The 21866-nt window shown below is 31.3% G+C and overlaps 3 protein-coding genes across 3 annotated transcripts; 1 reads left to right on the top strand and 2 right to left on the bottom strand.

Annotated features, from left to right (window-relative positions):
- Nucleotides 1-7461: 7461 nt before the first annotated feature.
- LOC123900955 lies at nt 7462-9099 on the top strand. Its single transcript, XM_045951547.1, has 3 exons — nt 7462-8396; nt 8522-8602; nt 8707-9099. The coding sequence occupies exons 1-3, from the start codon at nt 7734-7736 to the stop codon at nt 8710-8712; spliced, it is 750 nt and encodes a 249-aa protein (XP_045807503.1). The 5' UTR covers nt 7462-7733; the 3' UTR covers nt 8713-9099.
- A 3002-nt stretch (nt 9100-12101) lies between these two features.
- On the bottom strand, nt 12102-13752 carry LOC123900939 (protein LIFEGUARD 4-like). The gene is made up of 4 exons (XM_045951543.1): nt 13225-13752; nt 13014-13127; nt 12658-12815; nt 12102-12551 (listed from the first exon to the last, which is right to left on the bottom strand). Exons 1-4 carry the CDS (start codon nt 13460-13462, stop codon nt 12351-12353), a joined length of 711 nt encoding a protein of 236 aa, XP_045807499.1. The 5' UTR covers nt 13463-13752; the 3' UTR covers nt 12102-12350.
- Nucleotides 13753-16622: 2870 nt separating this feature from the next.
- On the bottom strand, nt 16623-18025 carry LOC123900923 (vitellogenin-1). The gene has a single exon (XM_045951542.1). It carries the CDS (start codon nt 17565-17567, stop codon nt 16755-16757), a length of 813 nt encoding a protein of 270 aa, XP_045807498.1. The 5' UTR covers nt 17568-18025; the 3' UTR covers nt 16623-16754.
- Between the last annotated feature and the right edge of the window lie 3841 nt (nt 18026-21866).

The raw sequence follows: 21866 nt of genomic DNA, 5'->3' as shown, positions 1-21866 counted from the left end.
TGTCTCCAATTTTCTGGTTTGTTTATCTATTTTGATTTTCTCCTCAATAGATTATATTTCTGGAAAACTAATTGACAATTTGAATAGAAAACAATTTTGTGTAATTCAGAGACTACAAGAAAGGAACCGGTGTCAATTTTATAGACCACAATTTTGTGCATCCATGAATAATATAGGGTATTGGTAAAAATAGAAAGACAAAGAAAAAACATGGCTGTGCATATCATTGCATCCATGGATAATAAATTTATATGATCAATCATAAATTTATTTGAAACAATTTGTCTCTTATTAACATGAATATGAGTGAAATCGTGAATGATGTGTATATTTCATATTAAGATTGAAAAAAATCTTTTAAACATTTTTTCTACCATAAGTTACATAAGTTTTTCTATAAATAAATAGAGACACTTTATATGCAGAAGAGATATGCACAATTCATGTTGTTTTCTCTAGTGTGCGAGAGTAAACAAAAAAGTTTTATTCTATAAAATAAAAATGATCGATATATCATTTTTTATATTAAGACTTATTTTCTCTGTTTCTACACAGAGGCATCAAACAATCTCAAAATTTAAGTTCTTGAATCATTGTTAGTGATTTTTTGACTACTTGTTTACTAAGTTCTTTATTTTTGTTAGTGATTCGTATTCGTTACGATATTTTTGTAAAATAACATCATTTTTTCTTCAGAAAACTCGTTAGTGATTTTTTATATCAAGACTTGTTTTCTCTGTTTCTACACAGAGACATCAAAAACAATCTCAAAATTTAAGTTCTAAATCATTGTTCAATAACAATGTGTTCATAAAAACTTTTAAACATGTTCATAAAAGAATTTATGAATTGTTCTTAACATGATCATTAGCTTCTAAACATGTTTTATAGTAAATTTATGAATTGTGTTCATAAAAAAATTGAATAGTTGTTATTGAATAATAATTCTAATATCTAACTTTTAAGAATTGTGTTCTTTTTTACATGTTTTCTTGAACCATTGTTTTTATTTGACTTTGAAATTATATTCTTAATTTTAAATTTTTTGAAAGATGGTTTTATAGCACTGTGCAAATGTGATCTAGCTGAAAGATGGTTTCAAGGGGGGACAACAAAGTTCCAATGTCAAAATTGACGGTGGTGAGCGGTATTGTTAAATATCCGGTATAGTGTCGGTATACCGGTATTGCGTATCAGAATTTTGGCTATTCAATATAAAAGCCGATATGACATTTTGACTTTGCTATGCTCATAAACCGATATAGCTGTTATGTATTGATATCATAATTGGTTAATGTTTCATAAATCAGTATAGTCGCTATATATTGACCCATATTAAAAATAAATAAAATCAATGTGAAGTGGTGGAGTGAGTGTTGAGTTGGTGTGAGTGGGTTTATATTACCCTGAACCCACAGGTAAATAAATCCACTACCGACTCTCATATTTCATAACCCCCGCCTCCATCGCCTTCACTTCTCTTCTCATGTATTTTTTGGTTTGTTAGTTGTTTGAATTTGAGATTTTATCAGCCCTATGTTGATTAAGTTTGTCCCTCCATAACGCTGGAGTTGCATCAGAAACACGATATATGAACAAATCATACACAATTGACGTTCTTTACTTCTCATATATTAAATATGACTATTAAGATCATATATGTCAATCATCAACAAGAACACATGCTAAATGCATTATACTACCAATATCTTTTTCAAAAAAATTCATTATTCATATATTAAATATGAATTTTAGAATCATGTATGTCATGTGACAATGAATATATATATTAGAATACAAAATGCTAATAAATTTTAACTTGTGTTACATTTATAATAATTATTTATAAAATAAATGAATTTTAAATAATCACATAGAATTTTTAATTATTTTTTAAAAAAATTATAAATTTCATCAGTTATAACTTTAAACAATAACATCATCAACTTTAATAATTTTATTGGTCTCTCATTTTTCTTCGTATATACTTTTGTATTTTATTTTCTTTCATATTTTTTAATATATATATATATATATTATATATATATGCACCGACGGTGTACATACAAAGAATTTAACTTTGTGCTAATCAATGGAGTAGATATTTGTTCAAAAAAAAAAAATACAATAGGCTAAAAAAATGTTGTACCACGCACCACCAAAACAATTTCAACTATTGAGTGTTACTATCAGTAGTACTTATTACATGTTGTATCAAAGCTAACCCTTAGCCCCGTGTCCAAAAGTTCATCTTCAACTTCTTTCATGCCTCCAAATGTTATTATAAACTCTGTGCACTGTTCCTTGAGTAACTCTAACTTGTACTCGTTGGCTAAAAGGGTGTTATATGCCACATTTGAAAAATTTATGTCTCTTGCCAAGGTTAACTCAACACATGATGTTAGAGCTGACATCACATAACACCTACCAAGTTCTAATAAGCCTATGGCTTCATCTTCATACTCCTTTTCATCTATTGTATCCTCGTAAAGAAAGTTGATGAAAGCATTAAGCACATCAACAATTATAAGATTTCTATCCATTGATATACATCTTCTTGAGTTGTGCTCCCATTGTAACTTCAAAAGATCCTCTAAAGTGGAATTTTCTTCAATAGAAAATCTGACACACTTAAGCAAACTGTCGTGTAGCTTTAGCTTATGCTCACTTAAAGTGAATTCCATGTCAGGCTCATCACAAACCAGTTCCCTAACACAAAGGGCAACTATTGAGTGCTACTATCAGTAGTACTTATTACATATTGAGTGTTACTATCAAAATAACTTATGTAAAACTATCGATGAAGTGGTACATACAAAGAATTTAACTTGTGCTAAACAATGGAGTAGATATTTGTTCAAAAAAAAAAACAATAGGCTAAAAAAATATTGTATCACACACCACCAAAAACATTCCAACTATTGAGTGCTATTATCAGTACTTATTACATATTGTATCAAAGCTAACCCTTAGCCCCATGTCCAAAAGTTCATCTTCAACTTCTTTCATGCCTCCAAATGTTATTATAAACTCTGTGCACTGTTCCTTGAGTGACTCTAACTTGTACTCGTTGGCTAAAAGGATGTTATATGCCACATTTGAAAAATGTATGTCTCTTGCCAAGTTTAACTCAACACATGATGTTAGAGCTGACATCACATAACTTCTACCAAGTTCTAATAAGCCAATGACTTCATCTTCATACTCCTTTTCATCTACTGTATCCTCATAAAGAAAGTTGATTAAAGCATTAAACACATCAACAGTTATAAGATTTACATCCATTGATAGACATCTTCTTGAGTTGTGCTCCCACGGTAACTTCAAAAGAGCCTCTAAAGTGAAATTTTCTTCAAGAGAAAATCTGACACACTTGAGCAAACTGTTGTGTAGCTTTAGCTTATGCTCACTTAAAGTGAATTCCATGTCAGGCTCATCACAAACTAGTTCCCTAGCACAAAGGGCCATCTCTTTCTTAAACTCGGCAGAGAAATATCCATCATCACCATTTGAAGGGCAATCTTTGATTGGATTAACAGCCTCAAAAATCAGCTTGATATAAAATTTGGAAGACAATTCAATGTCAAACTTCCAGGTGAATGATGATGGGAATTTGTGTTGAACATCTAAGAAAATATCATAACCAAATGAAAAATATACAAACAAACAATATGTAATTTTAATTGAAAATTGAAAAAGAGATAACAAAATTAACTTACCACATTGTGATGGTACAATGTCTATAATGTCCAAAACTTGAATTCTAAATAAAGCTTCAAGAGGTTTACCATATTGCAATGAATGGAACTACAAGCATATTCCTACAAACAAATAAACAAATAAACAAATAAACAAATAGACAGTTAAACCACTACCGAACTACATAGTTAAATGAAAAAAAAGACAAATTAATAACTACCACTTCCTATTTTGACATTGGAACAATCATGTTGCCCCTTGAAACCCACTTTTAGAAAGATCACATTTGCATATTGCTGTATCACATTTCTTTGTAGATACAATATTCATTATTCCTTTCTGCAAATCAATAAAACAATAAGGGTGCGTTTGGTTCGTAAAACAGCAAGAACTGGACAGAACAGTACATGACAGAACAAGATAATACAGGACAGGACAAAACTGTACCGGAGAGATATATGACGATAATATTTTTATATTCGAAAATAAAATGGGTATTTTCGTATTTTTTATAGTTGTACTAGGGACAAAAAGTTGTCCCGTGGTTCCGCGAGGGACAAAAAATCTTGTTTTTGTCCTGTCCCTTGCTACCTAATTTGTCCAGTCCATAACCAATTTCAAATCAAACAGGGTACAACAAAAGTTGTTTTGTCCAGTCCCCTAATTTTTAGCAGATCAAACACACCCAAAAGACTAATACTATGATATTATAAATTATTTAGCCTAGACCATTAGATGTATCGGTCCGTTTTGGACTCATAAATTTTTACCTTAGAGTGTGTTTGGATGGAGGAATTATTTGAGGTAAAGTAATGTTTTGAGGGAATTCAAATGATTTGATGTGAATTCCATTGTTTGGATGAAAATTTGAAGAATTTTCAAAATGATGGAAATTTATGAAGTATTTTGTTCAAGTTAAATTTAGAGAATTTCAAAATGACACCTAAAACCAAAGAATTTGAAATTTCTTCTTCTTTTTCAAAATTTCAAAAATCGTCTATAAACCCTAAAATCGGCTGAAAATCCAAAAAATCGGCCGAAAAACCAAAAATCGACCGAAAACCCAAAAAATCGGCCGAAAACCTAAAATCACCCAAAATCCAAAAAATCGACTATAAACCCTAAAATCGGCCGAAAAACCAAAAATCGACCGAAAACCCAAAATCGGCCAACTTCCAAAAAATCGGGCGAAGAATCTAAAATCGTCCCTAAACCCAAAAAACTCGGCGAAAAACCTAAAATCGACCCAAAATCCTGAAATCGGCAATAAACCCCAAAATCGGCCGCAAAACCTAAAATCGACTATAAACCCATTTTTTGGCCGATATTAGGGTTTATAGTCGATTTTTGGATTTTTTGGTCGATTTTAGGGTTTATAGTAGATTTTTGGAATTTTGGCCGGTTTTAGGTTTTTTTGCCGATTTTTCGGGTTGTCGGCAGATTTTAGGGTTTATAGTCGATTTTTTGGATTTTGGCCGATTTTAGGTTTTCGGCCGATTTTTTTGGGTTTTCGGTCGATTTTTGGTTTTTCGGCCGATGTTTTGGGTTTTCAGCAGATTTTAGGGTTTATAGTCGTTTTTTGAAATTTTGGACGATTTTAGGTTTTTCTGCCGATTTTTCGGGTTGCCGGCCGATTTTAGGATTTATAGTCGATTTTTTGGATTTTCGACGATTTTAGGTTTTCGGCCATTTTTTTGGGTTTTCGGTCGATTTTTTGTTTTTCGGCCGATTTTTTGGGTTTCCAGCCGATATTAGGGCTTATAGTTGATTTTTGTAATTTTGGACGATTTTAGGTTTTTCTGTCGATTTTTTGGGTTTTCGACCGATTTTAGAGTTTATAGTCGATTTTAGGGCTTTTGGTCGATTTTAGGTTTTTCAGCTGATTTATGGTTTTTGATCAATTTTAGGTTTTTCCGCCGATTTTTTTCGGTTTTTCGGCCAATTTTTGGGTTTAGGGTCGATTTTATTAAAATAAATAAAATTAAACGAAGGAAATTCAATTACACTATCCAAACAAAGAATTTTACAATTGATGAAATTTCAACACTTTATCCAAACACTGAAATTTAAAAATCAAGGAAATTCAATTGAATCAATTGAATTGCCTGGTATTTAAAATCCCTTGAATTTCTAGAATCCCTCGTCCAAACAGACTCTTAGATTTAGTAGGGTACAAACTTTATGATAGTTCATTTACACACCATTATTCTCCTATCTTCATGTCTTTCTCCACTCCACTGTTTCAATACTCACCATTTCTCACCTCCACAAACTCAACCATGAAAGACCGAAATCCACCTCCTCCACTCTCCCACCGTCCCTCCTAATCTCAAAATTTTCAAACCCCATAACAGGACAAGTTTGGTTTTGTGAGAAATGAAGTATTCATAGACAAAACGAAGTGTTCAATTTAGTTACAATTTAAGAAGAAAATCTCCAATTTACCTTAAGTTAACATAAATTAGTGAAAGAGGTTTGATTTTTCCTTTTGAAATCCTTTAAAAAATGAGTGTTAATCTCTCTTTCCAACCATTTTCAACATTTATGCTTATGGCCATGAGCAGATGAATAATAGTACAAGTTTTTTTTTAATAATACAAGTTTTTTTTTCTTTACAAACAAAATGAGATTTTTAATATGATGTGTGAGAAACATGACTATGAAATGGAGGAAGAAAATAGTTTTTATATGAGATTGCAGGCGTGGAGAGAGCATAGAGATGATAGAGAAATGGGAAGAGGAGAGAATGATTGTGTGTGGATGCACTACCATAAAATCTATGTATCCTAATAAATCAAAGGTAAAAATTGATGAGTCCAAGATGGACAAATACATGTAATGGCACCTATACACTATTCAAAATACAATTGAATCATTGAATCGCAATTTTAGAGATAAATGTTCATAAGTACACTATTCAAAATGACTTTAGAGACTGATACTGTGGTGATATTATACATTTTTAGAAAGAACGGTGATTCTAAAGGATTCTAAATTGTAATATAAATAAAAGAGATTGAGGTTCAAGACAATAATTTATCACTTCTTCACTTTAAAAGTGAAAGTATAAGTTTATAACTATTATTCCCTAAATATAAACCTAGTTTGACCGCTGCACGTACACACAATTTTGATCACTAATATTTTTAATTATATATTAGTAAAAATTATAAAATCTTAATATTTTGAAAATACTCATCAAAAAAATTAAACAAGATATTATATGTTAATATTTACATCTATATATTATTAAAAAATACAGTCAAAATAAAATAAATGAATAATACATTTTAGTCAAAATAACTCTTATAAAAAAAGACGAATAAAATATTTAATAAAAATGCAATCTAACAACTAATTCAGTAAGATTGATCAAGATAGTAAAAACATCTCTTTCATTCTCAAACAACATAGTAAAAACTCAAACAAACAAAAATGCAATCTAACAACTAATTCACTTAGATTGATGATACTAGACATCCCTTTCATTCTCTTATCTCTAACTTTAATCTTAACACATAAATTATAAATTACGTTAGTCTCATCTCACAATTCATAAAACCAAACCAACAAACAACGATAATTTTATGAATGACATCATCCTCATGTATCATCATGGTTTCCAAACTTGACCACCAAGCACAACACAAAATCAAAAGTACACAAGTTGACCTGGCAATACACGTAAACAAGTTCTTAATCTTTAAACGGCCACGATTGCATCATTCGAACTATAAAACGCTCACATCAACGGCCCCAATTGAACACATTCCGCACTTAAAAATGATACATCACCCAAAGCGCATTTTAGCAAAGTAACAAAGAAACCGAAGCCGAACGTTAAAACCGCCATAGTATATAAACATGTGTAAGAAACAAAAAAAAAAAAAAAAAACATCGTATTTTCCCGGCGAGTTTTCAAGAGAGAAAATTTATCTAAACCTTTTCTCTCTTCTGTGAAATTTCCCGAGAAAATTTCTCAGCTAAGGTAACTCTCAGTTGGGTTTCAACTAGTTACTCTGTTTTTGATCAAAATGGTGTTTTCCGGTGAAGAAGAGAAGAACACTATGGGTACCGGTTCCGGTGGTGAAAGAGTGAAGCACAATTTCATGCTACCTTGTTTGAAGTGGGGGACTCAGCGTCACCTGAGGTGTATGAAGATTCCATCCGGCGACGGATCGCCGTCGAATGGTACCAGGAGCGAAATTGAGCCGTCGCAGAATAATGCGAGGAATAGGATCATTACCAAACCGAGAATCAACGGTGGTGGTAATGATGAAGATGATGATGATGGTGATGATGGGATCGGTGCTGTTAGAGAGAAGTTGATGCTTGATCTGAAGACTCAAACTGCTAGGATGAAAGATGTGATTTTGGGGAAAGATGAAGAAAATGGTGATGCTGCTGGAGAAGGGTCTATGGCGGGAGAGAAGACGTGGAATTTGAGAACGAGGAGAGGTGCTGCTGGAGAGACTGGAAAGGGATTGAAGATTGATGACAAGAAACCTAACGGGTCGCCGTTGAGAAATTTTAACGGCGGAGGTAAGTTGAGAGGTGGTGGTGGTTCTCCTGAAAAGGTGAAGTTTTCTTTGACGTTAACGAAGAAGGAGATTGAAGAAGATTTCTTGAAGATGACCGGTCACCGGCCGCCGAGGAGACCCACAAAGAGGCCAAGAAATGTTCAGAAACATATGGATGTAAGTTGATTCATTCAATTCAATTGTTAATTAGTATATTAATTGGTATTAGTGTTAATCCTAATTTCATTTTGTGGTTTATTTTGATTTTGATTGTAATGTTCATTTTTTTTGTTTTTGTGTAGACCATTTTTCCTGGTATGTGGTTGTCGTCTGAAGTTACTCCTGATTTGTACAAGGTTCCTGATGATTCTGAAACCGGCAAGGTTTGTGTGTTTTTGTTTTTTGAATCTCTTATTCTGATTGGTTTGGTTTCAAATTTGATGTGAAAATTAAGTGTTGAATTTTATTATTTTTTTGTTTGTTGCAGAAGTAGAGACGTTGAGAATGGCAACTTGGAGGCATGTATTAGCTAACTGCTAGGAGTGACAACAGCTTAGGAAACATCTGACTATGATGTGGGATTTGATTTTTGTTTTCCTGGTAGTGTAGTAGTTGATTTGTGTCTTTTATTGTTGCTTTCAATGTTGTTGTTTTTGGTTGGTTCCATAGGGAATAGTTCATTCTTTTGTTGATAAACTTTATTATGAATAATTCTCGTAAGAGATATCATTGGAGGGAATGTGGTTTCAGTTTTCTACTATGCTGTTTTCATCAAGCTTAGTAGTTTGAAAGAACCATGCTCTATAATTATGTTGACAATGTCAAATTTTGGTTTCAATTACTTTACTACATTATTTAAAGTATATTATATGGTTTCAAATTTTGGGTTTGATCTTTTTGATTTGTTTCTGGTGAAAATTTAGTTTAACTTGTCATTGTGTTTGTGAGATTGCATCAAACGCCTCTATCACAGAAAATTTATCCTTATAAACTTTGGTTCTGCTTTGCTCTACAAAATCCCATGCTCGAAGGCTCGGGATTTGGAGCAATAAATGTGTTACGCATGTTTTAATCTCAACTATCTGATTTCAAATTAACAGTTGAGATCATTTAATGTTGTAGCGTACGTAATTTGAGTCATTCGGTCTCAGAATTAATGGACAAGATCATTTAATGTATAGGTGGAGTTACTAAAGGCTCCTCCCCTCTATGCTTCAGAAGTGCTAGTGATGCTGAATTGGCACAAATCATAGAATAGAATCACAGTTATGTCAACACTCAGGCATATCTTCTTGATGAACTATAACAATGATTACTGTACTTTCTGTTGGTGCCCAAATTGTACTTCTAGTGTGCAGCCACCATTTGACCATTGCAATGTTTAGGATGGACAATCCTCATTTTAAATTGTGGGTCTACAACCGTAATTGCAACTATAATGTAAAAGATTTCAAGGTCTCTATTATGACATGGTAGTCGCAATTTCAACCATATCCGTCATATTTTTCTGTAATATAAATATTTTTGTGACTGTAACCGTAATTTAAAAATGTATGAACTAGCAGCTAAATGCTTAACATTTAATTTTAGTTATTAATTGAGAACTTTCTGCCTCTTTTCTTCACTTGGGTTGAAGACAGATGCAAGTCAATTATCTTGCAAGATCCTAGAATTATTGGCAATGGAAATGACTATATGGTCACCATAAAGGTTTTGTTAGCAAGAAAGAAACGTTACGTAGTAGTTTCGTGAACGCATCATCAATGGGAAGTGTTATGTGGCTTTAGGCCTAAATGGTGGTCCTGCTTTCCACGCTTTTGTTTAACATCCATCCATATAATGAATTGAAGGCTTCTATACTTAGGCAAGTTCTACGCATTGTATAAGTACTTAAAAATCATCTTAAAATTGTAAATTTTTTGGTACACACATATTATGTGGATTCACCTCTTAAAATTTAGTTCTTGAAAATAGAAAATTACCTTAAATTTTTATCAAAAATTAATGATGTTATTTGACAATCAAATTCACATCCTTTTGAGTTTTGATCCTTCTCTTCTTTAACGGTGAATAAAATAGATGATTTGACAAAAACAAAGACCAATAAATATGAATTGAATTTTGAGACAAATATTCAAAGTTTTTTTATATTATTGTTCTGACTAGTTTAAGGCTCATTCACAAATTAGGCTAGTTGCCCGATTCATATTAAGTTATGCAGATCATCACATAAACATGCCCTACGAATGCATTACATTATATTATCTTTTGGCAATGTGATTTCAGATGGGCGTCCTGTTAATGGCGGTATAATTAGTGTCCCTCACTAAGTCAGTTTTTAGACTAGATACCTAGTTCTAAAAAAATATTTTGCATTTATTGATCAAAGAAACGTCTACATTCGGTGCCCTAAACATTCTTGAATAAATAATATCTTATAGAAACATGTCAGACTTGTCGGTAAATTAAAAGAAACAACTTTATACTTTTGGATACGGTTCCTATTTTTCTAATTAAAATAATTTATATATCAACTTCTTGTTAATCTTCTAAATATAACCATAAGCTAATTTAAGAGTTTTAGATAGGAAAAATTAATAGCGAGATTGAAAAATGGTAATCTGTTTTGCCAACTGTATGTACACGCATATGACATTTTACGAAATTAATAAATTATATAGTTAAAATTAGAAAAATCAGAAACGGTATCCTAAATATATAGTTAAAATTAGAAAAATCAGAAACGGTATCCTAAAAATATGAAGTTGTTTCTTTTAGTTTATCGATAAGTTTGACGAGCTTTTATAAGATGCTATCTTGTTCAAGAATTTTTTGGGTATTGAATGTAGACGTTTCTTTAATCAATAAATTCAAATTATTTTTTTAGAGCTTGATATATGTCCTAAAAATGATTTATCTGAGAGACAGTAATCATACCACCACTAACGGATGCCCATCGGAAGTCATGTTGCCAAAGGAATATTTTTTGGGACACTCGACAATTTCAATGAATATTAATTATTTTTTTACCCCTCGGATCAAATATTATGTAACTAAGCTTTCTTTGACATTTTTTTTTTGGTCTTAGAAATAAATTCTATGAAAAGTTTTTCACTTGTGGTAGAACGATTATGCAGATATTTAATAGATGCTCTTGTCTCTTTCTCATTTGTGGATATCTTATGCTTTGTTTTTCTATTGTTTTTATCTTTTAAATTATTCAACATCTCCAAGTCACGAGCTAACATTAGAATTTATATTATCATCATTAACAATATATAACATTTGAATCTGCACCACTCCAAGATGGGGATATTGAACATGTCAAATAATTTTAAATTGATATACAATCTTATAAATATGATATATGTGATACAATCAAAGTTTATATACCTAAATATTACATTTATATAACTCATTTGGGGTTGGTCTAGTGGTGTTGGCTTGAGTCCTTGGAGTATGCTCCTCTCAAGGTCTCAGAAAAACTCTGGCTTTAAATGAGACCCCCACAAGTGGACGGTATGATTGATCCCCTTGAATTAATCGGTCATAAAGTCGGATACGAAGTTTTAAAAAAAAAATTAGTAAGAGAACATGTCCCCTCGAATTCTAGCTAGTCGCTATTATGTTTTATAACAAGTCTCTTGTAAAAAAAAAAACATGTCTAATTTTTCAAGTGACTTTTTTATATAATATTTCATTGATAAGACTAAAATATTATTAATTTAATAATTTTAACTATTTAATTTTTAATTTTTATTAATTGGAGTATCAAATTAAAGATTAATAAATTGAAGGGAAAAAAAACTATTCGGAATGCTCATCAAACGAAAAACCAATGCAAATATTGCCAGAAAGTGACACTCGTAATGAAATTACCAGTGAATTTTAATGATCAAAATGTATTAAAGACATAAGTTAAATTGAAAAGTTTGATTCTTGAATATTTTTTCCAAAAGAGAAGAAGAAACAATGATATACATAACAAGAGGCATACATAATAATTTCTTTTTCTCAAAGTAGTGAACCCTTTGAATCTAAAAGTAAAATATCAAATGGGATTGGAAGAGAAGGGACAAACTAAGAACACATCATATCTAGCTATAGTAAAAAGGTTTGAAGCATCTCATCTTAACAGTCATTCAAAATTTGAAGGATATAGATGAAGAGGTTGATAATGTCACCATAGATAGCAATGGCAGCCCAAATGTAGTCATCATAGGAGTATCTTTTAATGAGGTCACAAGTATCATATACTATGAAACCACACATTATTAATGCTCCCAAGCCAGCATATACCATACGTCCAAGTGGTCCAAGAGGGCAAAACATCTATTCAATATTAAATAAACAATCACATTTATATTTAGATATATATGAAAAGAGAAATTAAAACAAAAAATAAAAATTAGTGATCAATTAGTAATATTTAGTTTACCTGAATAAGTGCGAACATCAACATGACCATAAGAGAAGCAAAGAGGAAAGGGCCAAGGAAACTAAAATCATGGCCTCTTTTAACGGCCCAAAATGTGTATAGTGTCAAGCTACAAACCACCATACCCGTCAGAAATGCTGCCTCTGCGACTATCAATGCTGCCATTCACAAAACTCACAAGTTACTATTCTTCATAAATAAAAGCTCCCACCCATATATATATATATATATATATATATATAAGATCAAACTTATGTACAGTTCCATATACACAGTTCTTAGAGATCATACATGCATTATTCTTTGGTTGCGTAAAAAATATAAAATTAGAAAATGGAATGATTAATGAAACATACCCTTGGAAAAAGCACAAACAAATCCAACTGTAACGGACATGCCAAGAGTATAGAGCCCAAGAAGAAATAGATTCACCGGGTGTTTCTTATAATATTTGCTCAACACTAACAAAGCTGTCCAAAACATAACATTACATAATTAATTTAAGCCATATTAGAGATTTGTACAAAAAAAAAACATATTAGAGATGAGAGGGTTTATAAACATTACTTATGATTGTGAAGATGAAAGCACCAATGAGGACAAAGATGCAAAATTCATTGTGGAGCACGAAATTCTTTGCAGGTGGAAAAAACACAAACATGGAAGCGAATGCAGCCGTGAAAAGAAGCTGAATTGAAACAATGGCGTAAACCTTGCGGACGAAACCCCACCGGAGCTCAGGTGACTCCATCATCCCCGGATAAAGGTCGCCGTGAAATCCACTCTCAATGTCGCCCTTACCCATGGTGAACGGTGATTGATCGAATTCACAACAACAAAGAAAAACAACCTTGAAGACAAAGAATGTGATCAATTGGATATATGTTTTATATTTCAATTGTTTTGGTTGTTTTTTTTGTTGTTGCAGTTGTAACTTTTGATGTCTTGGTTAATTTAAACCCAAGCCAATATTCTAATGCAATGCATTTATATAAATAGTTTGGTTTAATTTTGGCATTTGGGTGTACATAAATATTGGTGTCTGTGATTCTTGTTATTCAATTATAGCACCTTCTCTAGCTGTCTTCAAATTACCACCGTTAATGTCTTAAATCATACTGTCAGCCTAAATTATTCACATATACATTTGACACCTACTATTTATTTACCTTATATTATATAATAATAAAAATAACAATAAATTATATATAGAAAATAACAATAATAATAATATGGTTAAGAAGGGAAAGATGAGATATGGATCGTCTACTGCTATCGCCTCAATATGTTCAGTATCTTTTGATGATATGAACCGTTCATCATCATTGGCCGCTACAATAAATTGAAATCAATGGTTGAGTTTTGAGCATACCCTATGGCCAAAAAAGATTCAGTTTAATAAATGATGTTAAACTGTCATGACATGGTGAATTAATATTTGAATCTTAGTTGAAAAGATATATACCAATGAAAATAATTTAAAAAGTAAAATAATAATATAACAAAATGCTTTTCTTATTAGTAGAATCCAACTCTACACTTGAGATTTAAAATATGCACCAACTATTTGCTAAATCCAGCTGATGTAAAAAATGTGCAATCAACTATATCTTCCACAAGTTATTTGCAGTCCATTTTAAAAATGTATGCATCTCATTTGTTTATTCATTGCAAACCTTTAGAGTGTGTAAAAGGTTGAATGCTAGCTCCTATCATGGTATTATATATATTATATGCGCCAAAATTGCTATTATTTAAAATGGATAAAGTCAACAATTAACTTTAGAGAGTAAAATGAGTAACCTTAGTCATTCATTAAATTATGAAGTTGTTAGAAAAATAACCCTTGGTTTCTTCATTTTACATTTTAATGATCCAAATCCATTTAAAATAGTTGCATCCGTTATAATGGACTTGAACTTCATCCCAAAAGCTACCTCAGATCCCATGTAACATGATATCCGAGTCGGGTAAGGATTGTAATGTAGGCATATGACTCAGGCCCACGCTAGATGCATGAGTATTGAATATATAAGTGTGTTGTTGGAGTTTGTTTGAAGTTACACATTACTTAAGTTCTCGGTCTCATAAGTTGAGGACAACCCCACCCTATATGAACTAGTTTTTAACGGTATCTCAAGTGTATTTAACCGTATCTACATTACATTTAGGAAAATCAGTGGGTGGTGATTTCCATAATTGACTCAATCCAATTTGTTGAGGCCAGTTTTGCAATATGAGTGTGATAATATTGATGTTGAGCATGTTTCTAAGAATTGCAGATATTGTTTGCTAGAACAATAGTTTCTTCAGTTCACTCAGTCACAATCTTCCCATAACTTCAAATTTTTATTTTTTTTTTCTTTCCCCCCTTCTATAAACTCCATGAAATCATGGAAATATTGGCCAATTTCCCCTTGATGCCAATTGTCAGATCCAAAAAAAATTTGTTCCTTCCTTCCATTGCTTTTTCGATCGTTTCTTTACACAAATCTGCAGGCTTTAATTTAATTTTTTTTATTAATTGTTGAAGAAAGATTTAGATCCTGGTTATACTGTACTATATTAGACCATAATTTAGCACTTTATGTAACCAATATAAGTTGAAAGTTTCTCCCCATAAAATATATATTTTGTTCTTACTTGTGCTCCTATGTTTTCATTTCCTATTTAAAGGTCCTTCAGGGGAGTTATGTCATGGACCCTGCCCTAGTAAGAAGAAGAAAATAAGACATTAAAAGTCATTCATGGGATGACTTGTGAATTCAAAGAATGGACCATGTTGAAAATAAAACATAGAAAATAATATATTAATAATAAAATAATTTGTGAAGTCATTGATTGGTTAAGTCCATGTAATGTATTCAAAGAAGGTAACGATGGGCCATGCTAGTGTGGTCGATTTATTTTGTGATTTTTTTTTTTTTTTTTTTTATATTTTTGTTTCTTAAAATTTGTGTTAGTTTTATATTTTTTTTAAAGTAAAAATTTAAAAGAACTATTTTTATTATTTTTAGAAATTTATCACTCTTAATTAGTACATTATTTTCTATCTATCGCAACGACTCACAAATAAACGAGATTAATGGAGTATCTTATTCAATGCTCATTTCCGCAACACAATTTCATTGATTTGGATGCGGCTCCTTTAACTGTTCTTTTCTATTTTTTAGTTTATAAATAAGTTAAAAATCGAACTTATAGCCCCTAACATACTATTCAAACTCGGTGGCTTTCAATGGTTTCTTTTTCTAACCTATTCTTTTTGACTGAACTTATTTGTCCTTATGGTACAACAAAACAAAAATAACAAAATTAGGGGGTCCATGGAACTGTTGGTTAATAATATTTATGAGCATACAAAAAGAAAATTAGATCCCCAACATAAGTCTTCAATCAGTGTTGAAATGAAGAAAAGGAAGTCACATGTAATTATCAACAGAAAAATTTAAAAATAAAAGGATAGAAAGTGGAAAAAAGCATGGGAAGTGACCACCAAAGAAGGATTCCTTGTTTATTTGTCTCCTTAGCCCTAAACATTATGAGTTATATGCATGAATTATTATTATTTTTTTGTCTATTTCCACCCTCATGTAGTTTTCATTTTCCATAATTACAATTACATCCTCAAATTTTTATTTTATTTTAAAGAGTTTAGCAGCAAAACTCACACATACTAAGTGCAAAGACGTAAAGTGTTACTTCGAATTTACTCTTCATCATATCAAACATCTCTATAATTTTATTCACAAATTCAAATCCAACAGATAGAAATGCTGAAATTGCTAGTTAGATATCACGATTGAAGTTCACTTTGTGTGCGTTGAATTTTCAATGATTCGACATTTTGTTATCTATCAAGAAAAACATCTATATAGTTTTTTTTATAATATATTATTAGTTGTACTTGCAAGACACTATTCTTCAAAAAAATTACCTGTACTTACTCTTTCTACTCATTTTTTTATCCAAGAATTATTAGTTAGCCTCACATGATATAATACATGAACCAAAACCATAGGATTCTATTAGATCATGAATGATAAATTTAAAATCAAATAAATAAATAAATATTAAAACAAAACAAATTATCTCATCTATTTCTTCTTTCTTTTAATTTTTCCTTTACAAAACAATGAACCAAATCCAAAAAAATTTGCAGTAACTTTAGGAATATATGCTTGAGGTAGATTCAAAACAGGACTAATTCTAACACCATTACTAGAACATTTCTTTAACGAAGATTTATTAGATGAATTATAGAAATAATATGTACTTGAAGTTGAAGATGATGAAGAAGATCTTCTACTACTTGAAACAGATGACTGTTTCTGCAACTTCTGCTTCTGTCTTTCTCTTTGAAGCTCTGCTTGCTTCGGATTCGGCGCTGAACCAGTTGAGTTGCTCCTTGATAAGAACTGCAATGAACGAATCAAGCTATTTCGACCAGTTGTATCGAAATTCAAACTACTACTTCTTTTGAATTTCCAGAAATACTTGGATGATGATGATGATAATGACGGTCTTTCTTCTTCGTTATCAGTTTCATCTGATAAGAATTCTTTGAGCCTCTTCTTTACGGTAGTTTTCTGAAGAGGCTCAAAGAATTTATCAGCTGACGAACTTTTCTTCTTTGGAAAGATCTTTCCATTGGAGATAACTTTCTTTATCTCCATTGGAACGATCTTTCCATTGGAGAAAAGTTCGTCAGCTGAAGATAGTTGTTGAGATAAACCATTAGTGATGGAGAAAACAAAATCGGAGGTTGAATCTAAGAGACGTAAATCTGATCGAAGATGACAATCTTCGACCGGTATTGAACCGTTTGAGTTTTTCAGATCATGTGAGAATGAGATTCGTGGACTGATTCCTGGGCTGTTGGATATTTCAGTACAAACTTCAATTGCCATGCTCTGTTTCTGAACAGGGGAACTCTGTTTTTTGAAAAAAGTGTTGGATTTTGTGATGGAGTTTGAAGTATTTTGAAATTTAAGGTTTGAAATGGTAATAGGTTTGGAGTGAAAGAGACAGTGTGTGTTATGTGTTGGGAATTATGGGGATTGAGAAGTCAGAAAATTGCAGCTTTATTTAGGTTTTGGTGGAGTGGTTTGTGTTCATGTGAAAGTGAAGGAACAATGATGCGGGGCTAGGAGGATTAGCATTATGGTAGGAGTAAGATTGCATTAGATCCTTTTCTTTGTGATCTGTTTATGAAAGGTTAAAAGGAGAGAAAGAAAACAGGGTAAAGTGAGTGCAAGTAGTTGAAACCAATCACCGAAAGCCTACAAAAGGATAACTCTTTTGAGGGGTTTCAAATTATCTAGAGAGAGAGAGAGAGAGAGAGAGAGAGAGAGAGACCAATTTACTAGATATGTTAATTATAGGAGGAGGAGAGTTTAGCAGAAAATTATCATTCAATTAAATTAAGATATGTTTTTCATATAGCTATATTTTCCCTACATGTTGGGGTAATATATAAATCTTGATAGATACTTTGAAGATTAGGGGGTAATATTGAGAAATATGTGTACTTACTGTAAATTATCTTCCTCCCAAAAATCACATATCTTAAATCAATATGGGGACTTGTACAAGATATGAGGGACTTCAAAAATTGATGGTTAAGATATTTTAATGGATTCTTCCTAGTAGAAAGATTTTCTGCATAACAAGGGTTTACCTTCATAAAATCCTTTTCACTTGTCCTCAAAGTGATTGAAAGAAATAAGAGAGAAAATTATGTCTTCATAATTATAAGTACATACTAATACACTATTAATGAATAATGATTAGAATGTAAAATTAATCTATGTTGTTCACAATTTTAAATTTTTTTTTGGCAAAGTGACACACTATTGAAATTCACACAAAGCTGCAAGGTTCTAAATTTAAATCCGAGTAAAGACATTTAACCTAATAATATCGATATTTACACATCGAGATAAGATTTATGGACTAATCTTAATTATTTTAACGATGAAAAATACTGGTAAACTGTTTATGTTAATGACATATCTGATTACCATTATACTAATTAATTCCTGGATCTAGAAATCAAGGTGCATTTCTTCTGCAATTTTTCTATCTTAAAGTTTTTGAACAGTTTCAATATTTTGATGTACAGTATAATTTATCTTATAGGCATTAATGCTGTCCTAAGATGTGAAAACACTAGGTGCTTAGTTAGCATTATATGGCCCGCTATGTAGGGTCAATTTCAGGACATATATACATAACATAAATGATATCTTCATTCGTTGGAAATTATTGTTGCATGAATAGGCACTATCACAGCACACTACACCTTTTACACTTTAGTATTTCTTCAAGCAAAGCAATGCTAACATCATGGCCATTGGCCAAGATTGTGGAAATAACTATCGCATGCTGAATTTGTGACCAAGAAAGACACACGCCTTTCTAATTTAAAATGTACATATATAGTATGGCAGGTGTACAATTGGTTTTTGGTTACAAGTGTGAACAGCCAGAAGATGTGGAAAAGGACCAGAGCAATTCACATCATTAAGTGTCTCACATTTCATTGAAAGAGATATGGCTAAATATAAGTAATAATTAAGTTTAGGCTCATGATATCCGGGCACTAAGTTAATCTACTTAACAAGTAGTATTTTGGAGTACTGTTTAGAATTTCCTTTACATTTATAAATAATTAAATATGGTCAGTCTTCATCTTATAAATTGATTTTGTAGAATTTGAGTTAGATTCAATACAAATCCTAAAAAATATTAGAGCTTTCTAAGATCTTTTGAGCATTCATTATGGTCACTACTATAAGACAATTTGGCAACACTCTGAATATTTAGTCAGAGTCACAGACGTGAGAGTGGTGGTATATTAGAAGTTTCACATTAAATTAGATCAAAAGTGAAAATGTGTTTATAAATTGAGACAATTATCAACTTATAAGTTGATTTGTAGGATTGTATTATGTCTAGCTTAAATTATTTTTTTGAAATAAACAACTCATATTAGTAATCAGGTGTTGTTAATTTTTACAAAAAGATCGAACTTCTGACCTTCTTATCATTCCATTGTTTAACTCTTCATCTCGATCACTAAGTTATCCTTAAAACTCTCATTCCTAGGTTAAATTCTAAGAATAGGTAGTACACTATATGAACAGAATGTTCTATTATGTTCAGAGGACACGAGTTGTTAAATTGGATACCTATTTTTTTTCCTGTATGGAGGTCAAATGAAACTCTGCATCCTAGAAGTTCGATATACTATGGACAAGGACAAATATAAATACTTGGTAATTTTCTACTAACCTATCATAGTTGGGATTTGGTTTGGGAATTAATAGCAAACATACATAGTGACATTGAATGATATATGCAACATAATGCATCTTTTACTTACTATGTATAAATCTAAAATTTGTAATTCATCCTTTAAATGTAATCTTTTTGGCTTGTAAATGTAGTCTGTAAACTATATTATTGACATAACATAGTAAATCTGATTATTGTGGCAGCTACTTGGTATGAAATTTTTGTTTATTGCATAATGATCATGAGTTTATAACTCACAAAGGAATCTGTACGTAGGGTGAGTGTGGTATGATTTGGGGGCATAGCCATATGTTTGTCAGAGTATTTTGACAGCATTGGATCATTCTACCTATGTTGGCACGTGGGTAATGACCATCCAGATCAGATCATGGTGGACACTAGCTATAGAATTAGATGCATTTGGCATCTTCATGTTATATGTTTGTGGTAAAAAAAATGCAAGAGAGACATGTATATCTAGATTTTTTAAGAACTCTTAATATAAAACTACCTGAAAATATGATATTTGTTACCTTCTCTCAAAGGAATAATGGAACAATAAACGGTAATAACTATCAGAAATGATAAGCAAACACAATTTTGACACACTACAAAGGAGTCATTTAGTAATTTTTATCGAATAAATTATCAAATATTTCGGAAATTTAAAAATTCGTTAAATATTCTCCTGAAATTTGGAAATAGACAAATATTCTCTGAAATTTTAAAAAGTCAATCAAATTGCCCCCTACACTATCAGTCATAGTCCACGTCAGGGGCAATTTGATTGAGTCAGGCGACAATTTGATTGACTTTTTAAAATTTCATGAGTATTTGTCTATTTAAAAATTTTAGGAAGTATTTGACGAATTTTTAAATTTCAGGGGTTATTTGACCGTTTATTCAATTTTTATCTTTAAACATAGGGACAACGTTGTAATTTTCCTCTCTTTTTTCTTCATTGTTTCTCTCTCCCAACTCTTTCATTCATCTCATATTATTGGATCTGTTTTTACATAAGGTGTTCAACTATGATAATGGAAAACACGATGTGGCAAAAGTAACAAAATCAAATTTCGATTGTTGCACGCAACAAACACACGTTAATTTGTTGTTAATACAGTTCAGTATAACATGAATAAATAGGTAAAAAATTGTAGACTTGTGTTGTAGTTTGTGTCCTGTTCGGCCGGAGAGATAAAAAAGTCTTTGGAAGATTTATGAAAAATTTCAAGGATTTGAGTAAGATTGTTAGATGAGTATTTTATATGTATCTATAACTAAAAAGTCATCAAAATTCATTATACAAAAAAATCAATTAAAATCTCTATATTTTTTTTAAAGGGTGGAAGGAGCCCTTTATATGACCTGACCCTCTAGGCCGGGCCGGATCAGGCCGACCTCTTTGACCGCGCTAATTTTAAGCTTATCATTATTTTATTGTATTTATTTTATATCTTTTTTTAGTTAAATTACAATGAAAGATATAAAACTTCGAATATGGTTAAACCTACTAAGGATAAATTATTAAATTTGGTAGTAATTAATTTTATTATATCAGAATTGTATATATTAAATACTGAGATACGAGGTGAAAATAATAATAATAATAATATGACAAAAAATTAATTGGATTAGGATGAAATTATTTGTTAGAGATTTATTTGTTTGTTTGATGAGGATAAAGATGAAGATATTGTTGTTTGGGAGATTATGCGAGAAAATACAGGGATACGAATTATTACCTTCTTAGAGATTTAGCTAAAAAATATAACATAAATTTAGTTGAATCTGTTTTTTTTTTTAAATATACTAAGAAAATTAGTCGGGCCTGACTATGAAGTTTAACGGTCGGACAGGGCCAGCCCTTTTATATGACCTGGCCCCTCGGGGCGGGCCGGACCGGCCCA

This window comes from Trifolium pratense, linkage group LG1 (assembly GCF_020283565.1).
Source record: "Trifolium pratense cultivar HEN17-A07 linkage group LG1, ARS_RC_1.1, whole genome shotgun sequence".
Taxonomy (NCBI): domain Eukaryota; kingdom Viridiplantae; phylum Streptophyta; class Magnoliopsida; order Fabales; family Fabaceae; genus Trifolium; species Trifolium pratense.
This window is presented reverse-complemented; position numbering and strand designations above follow the sequence as displayed.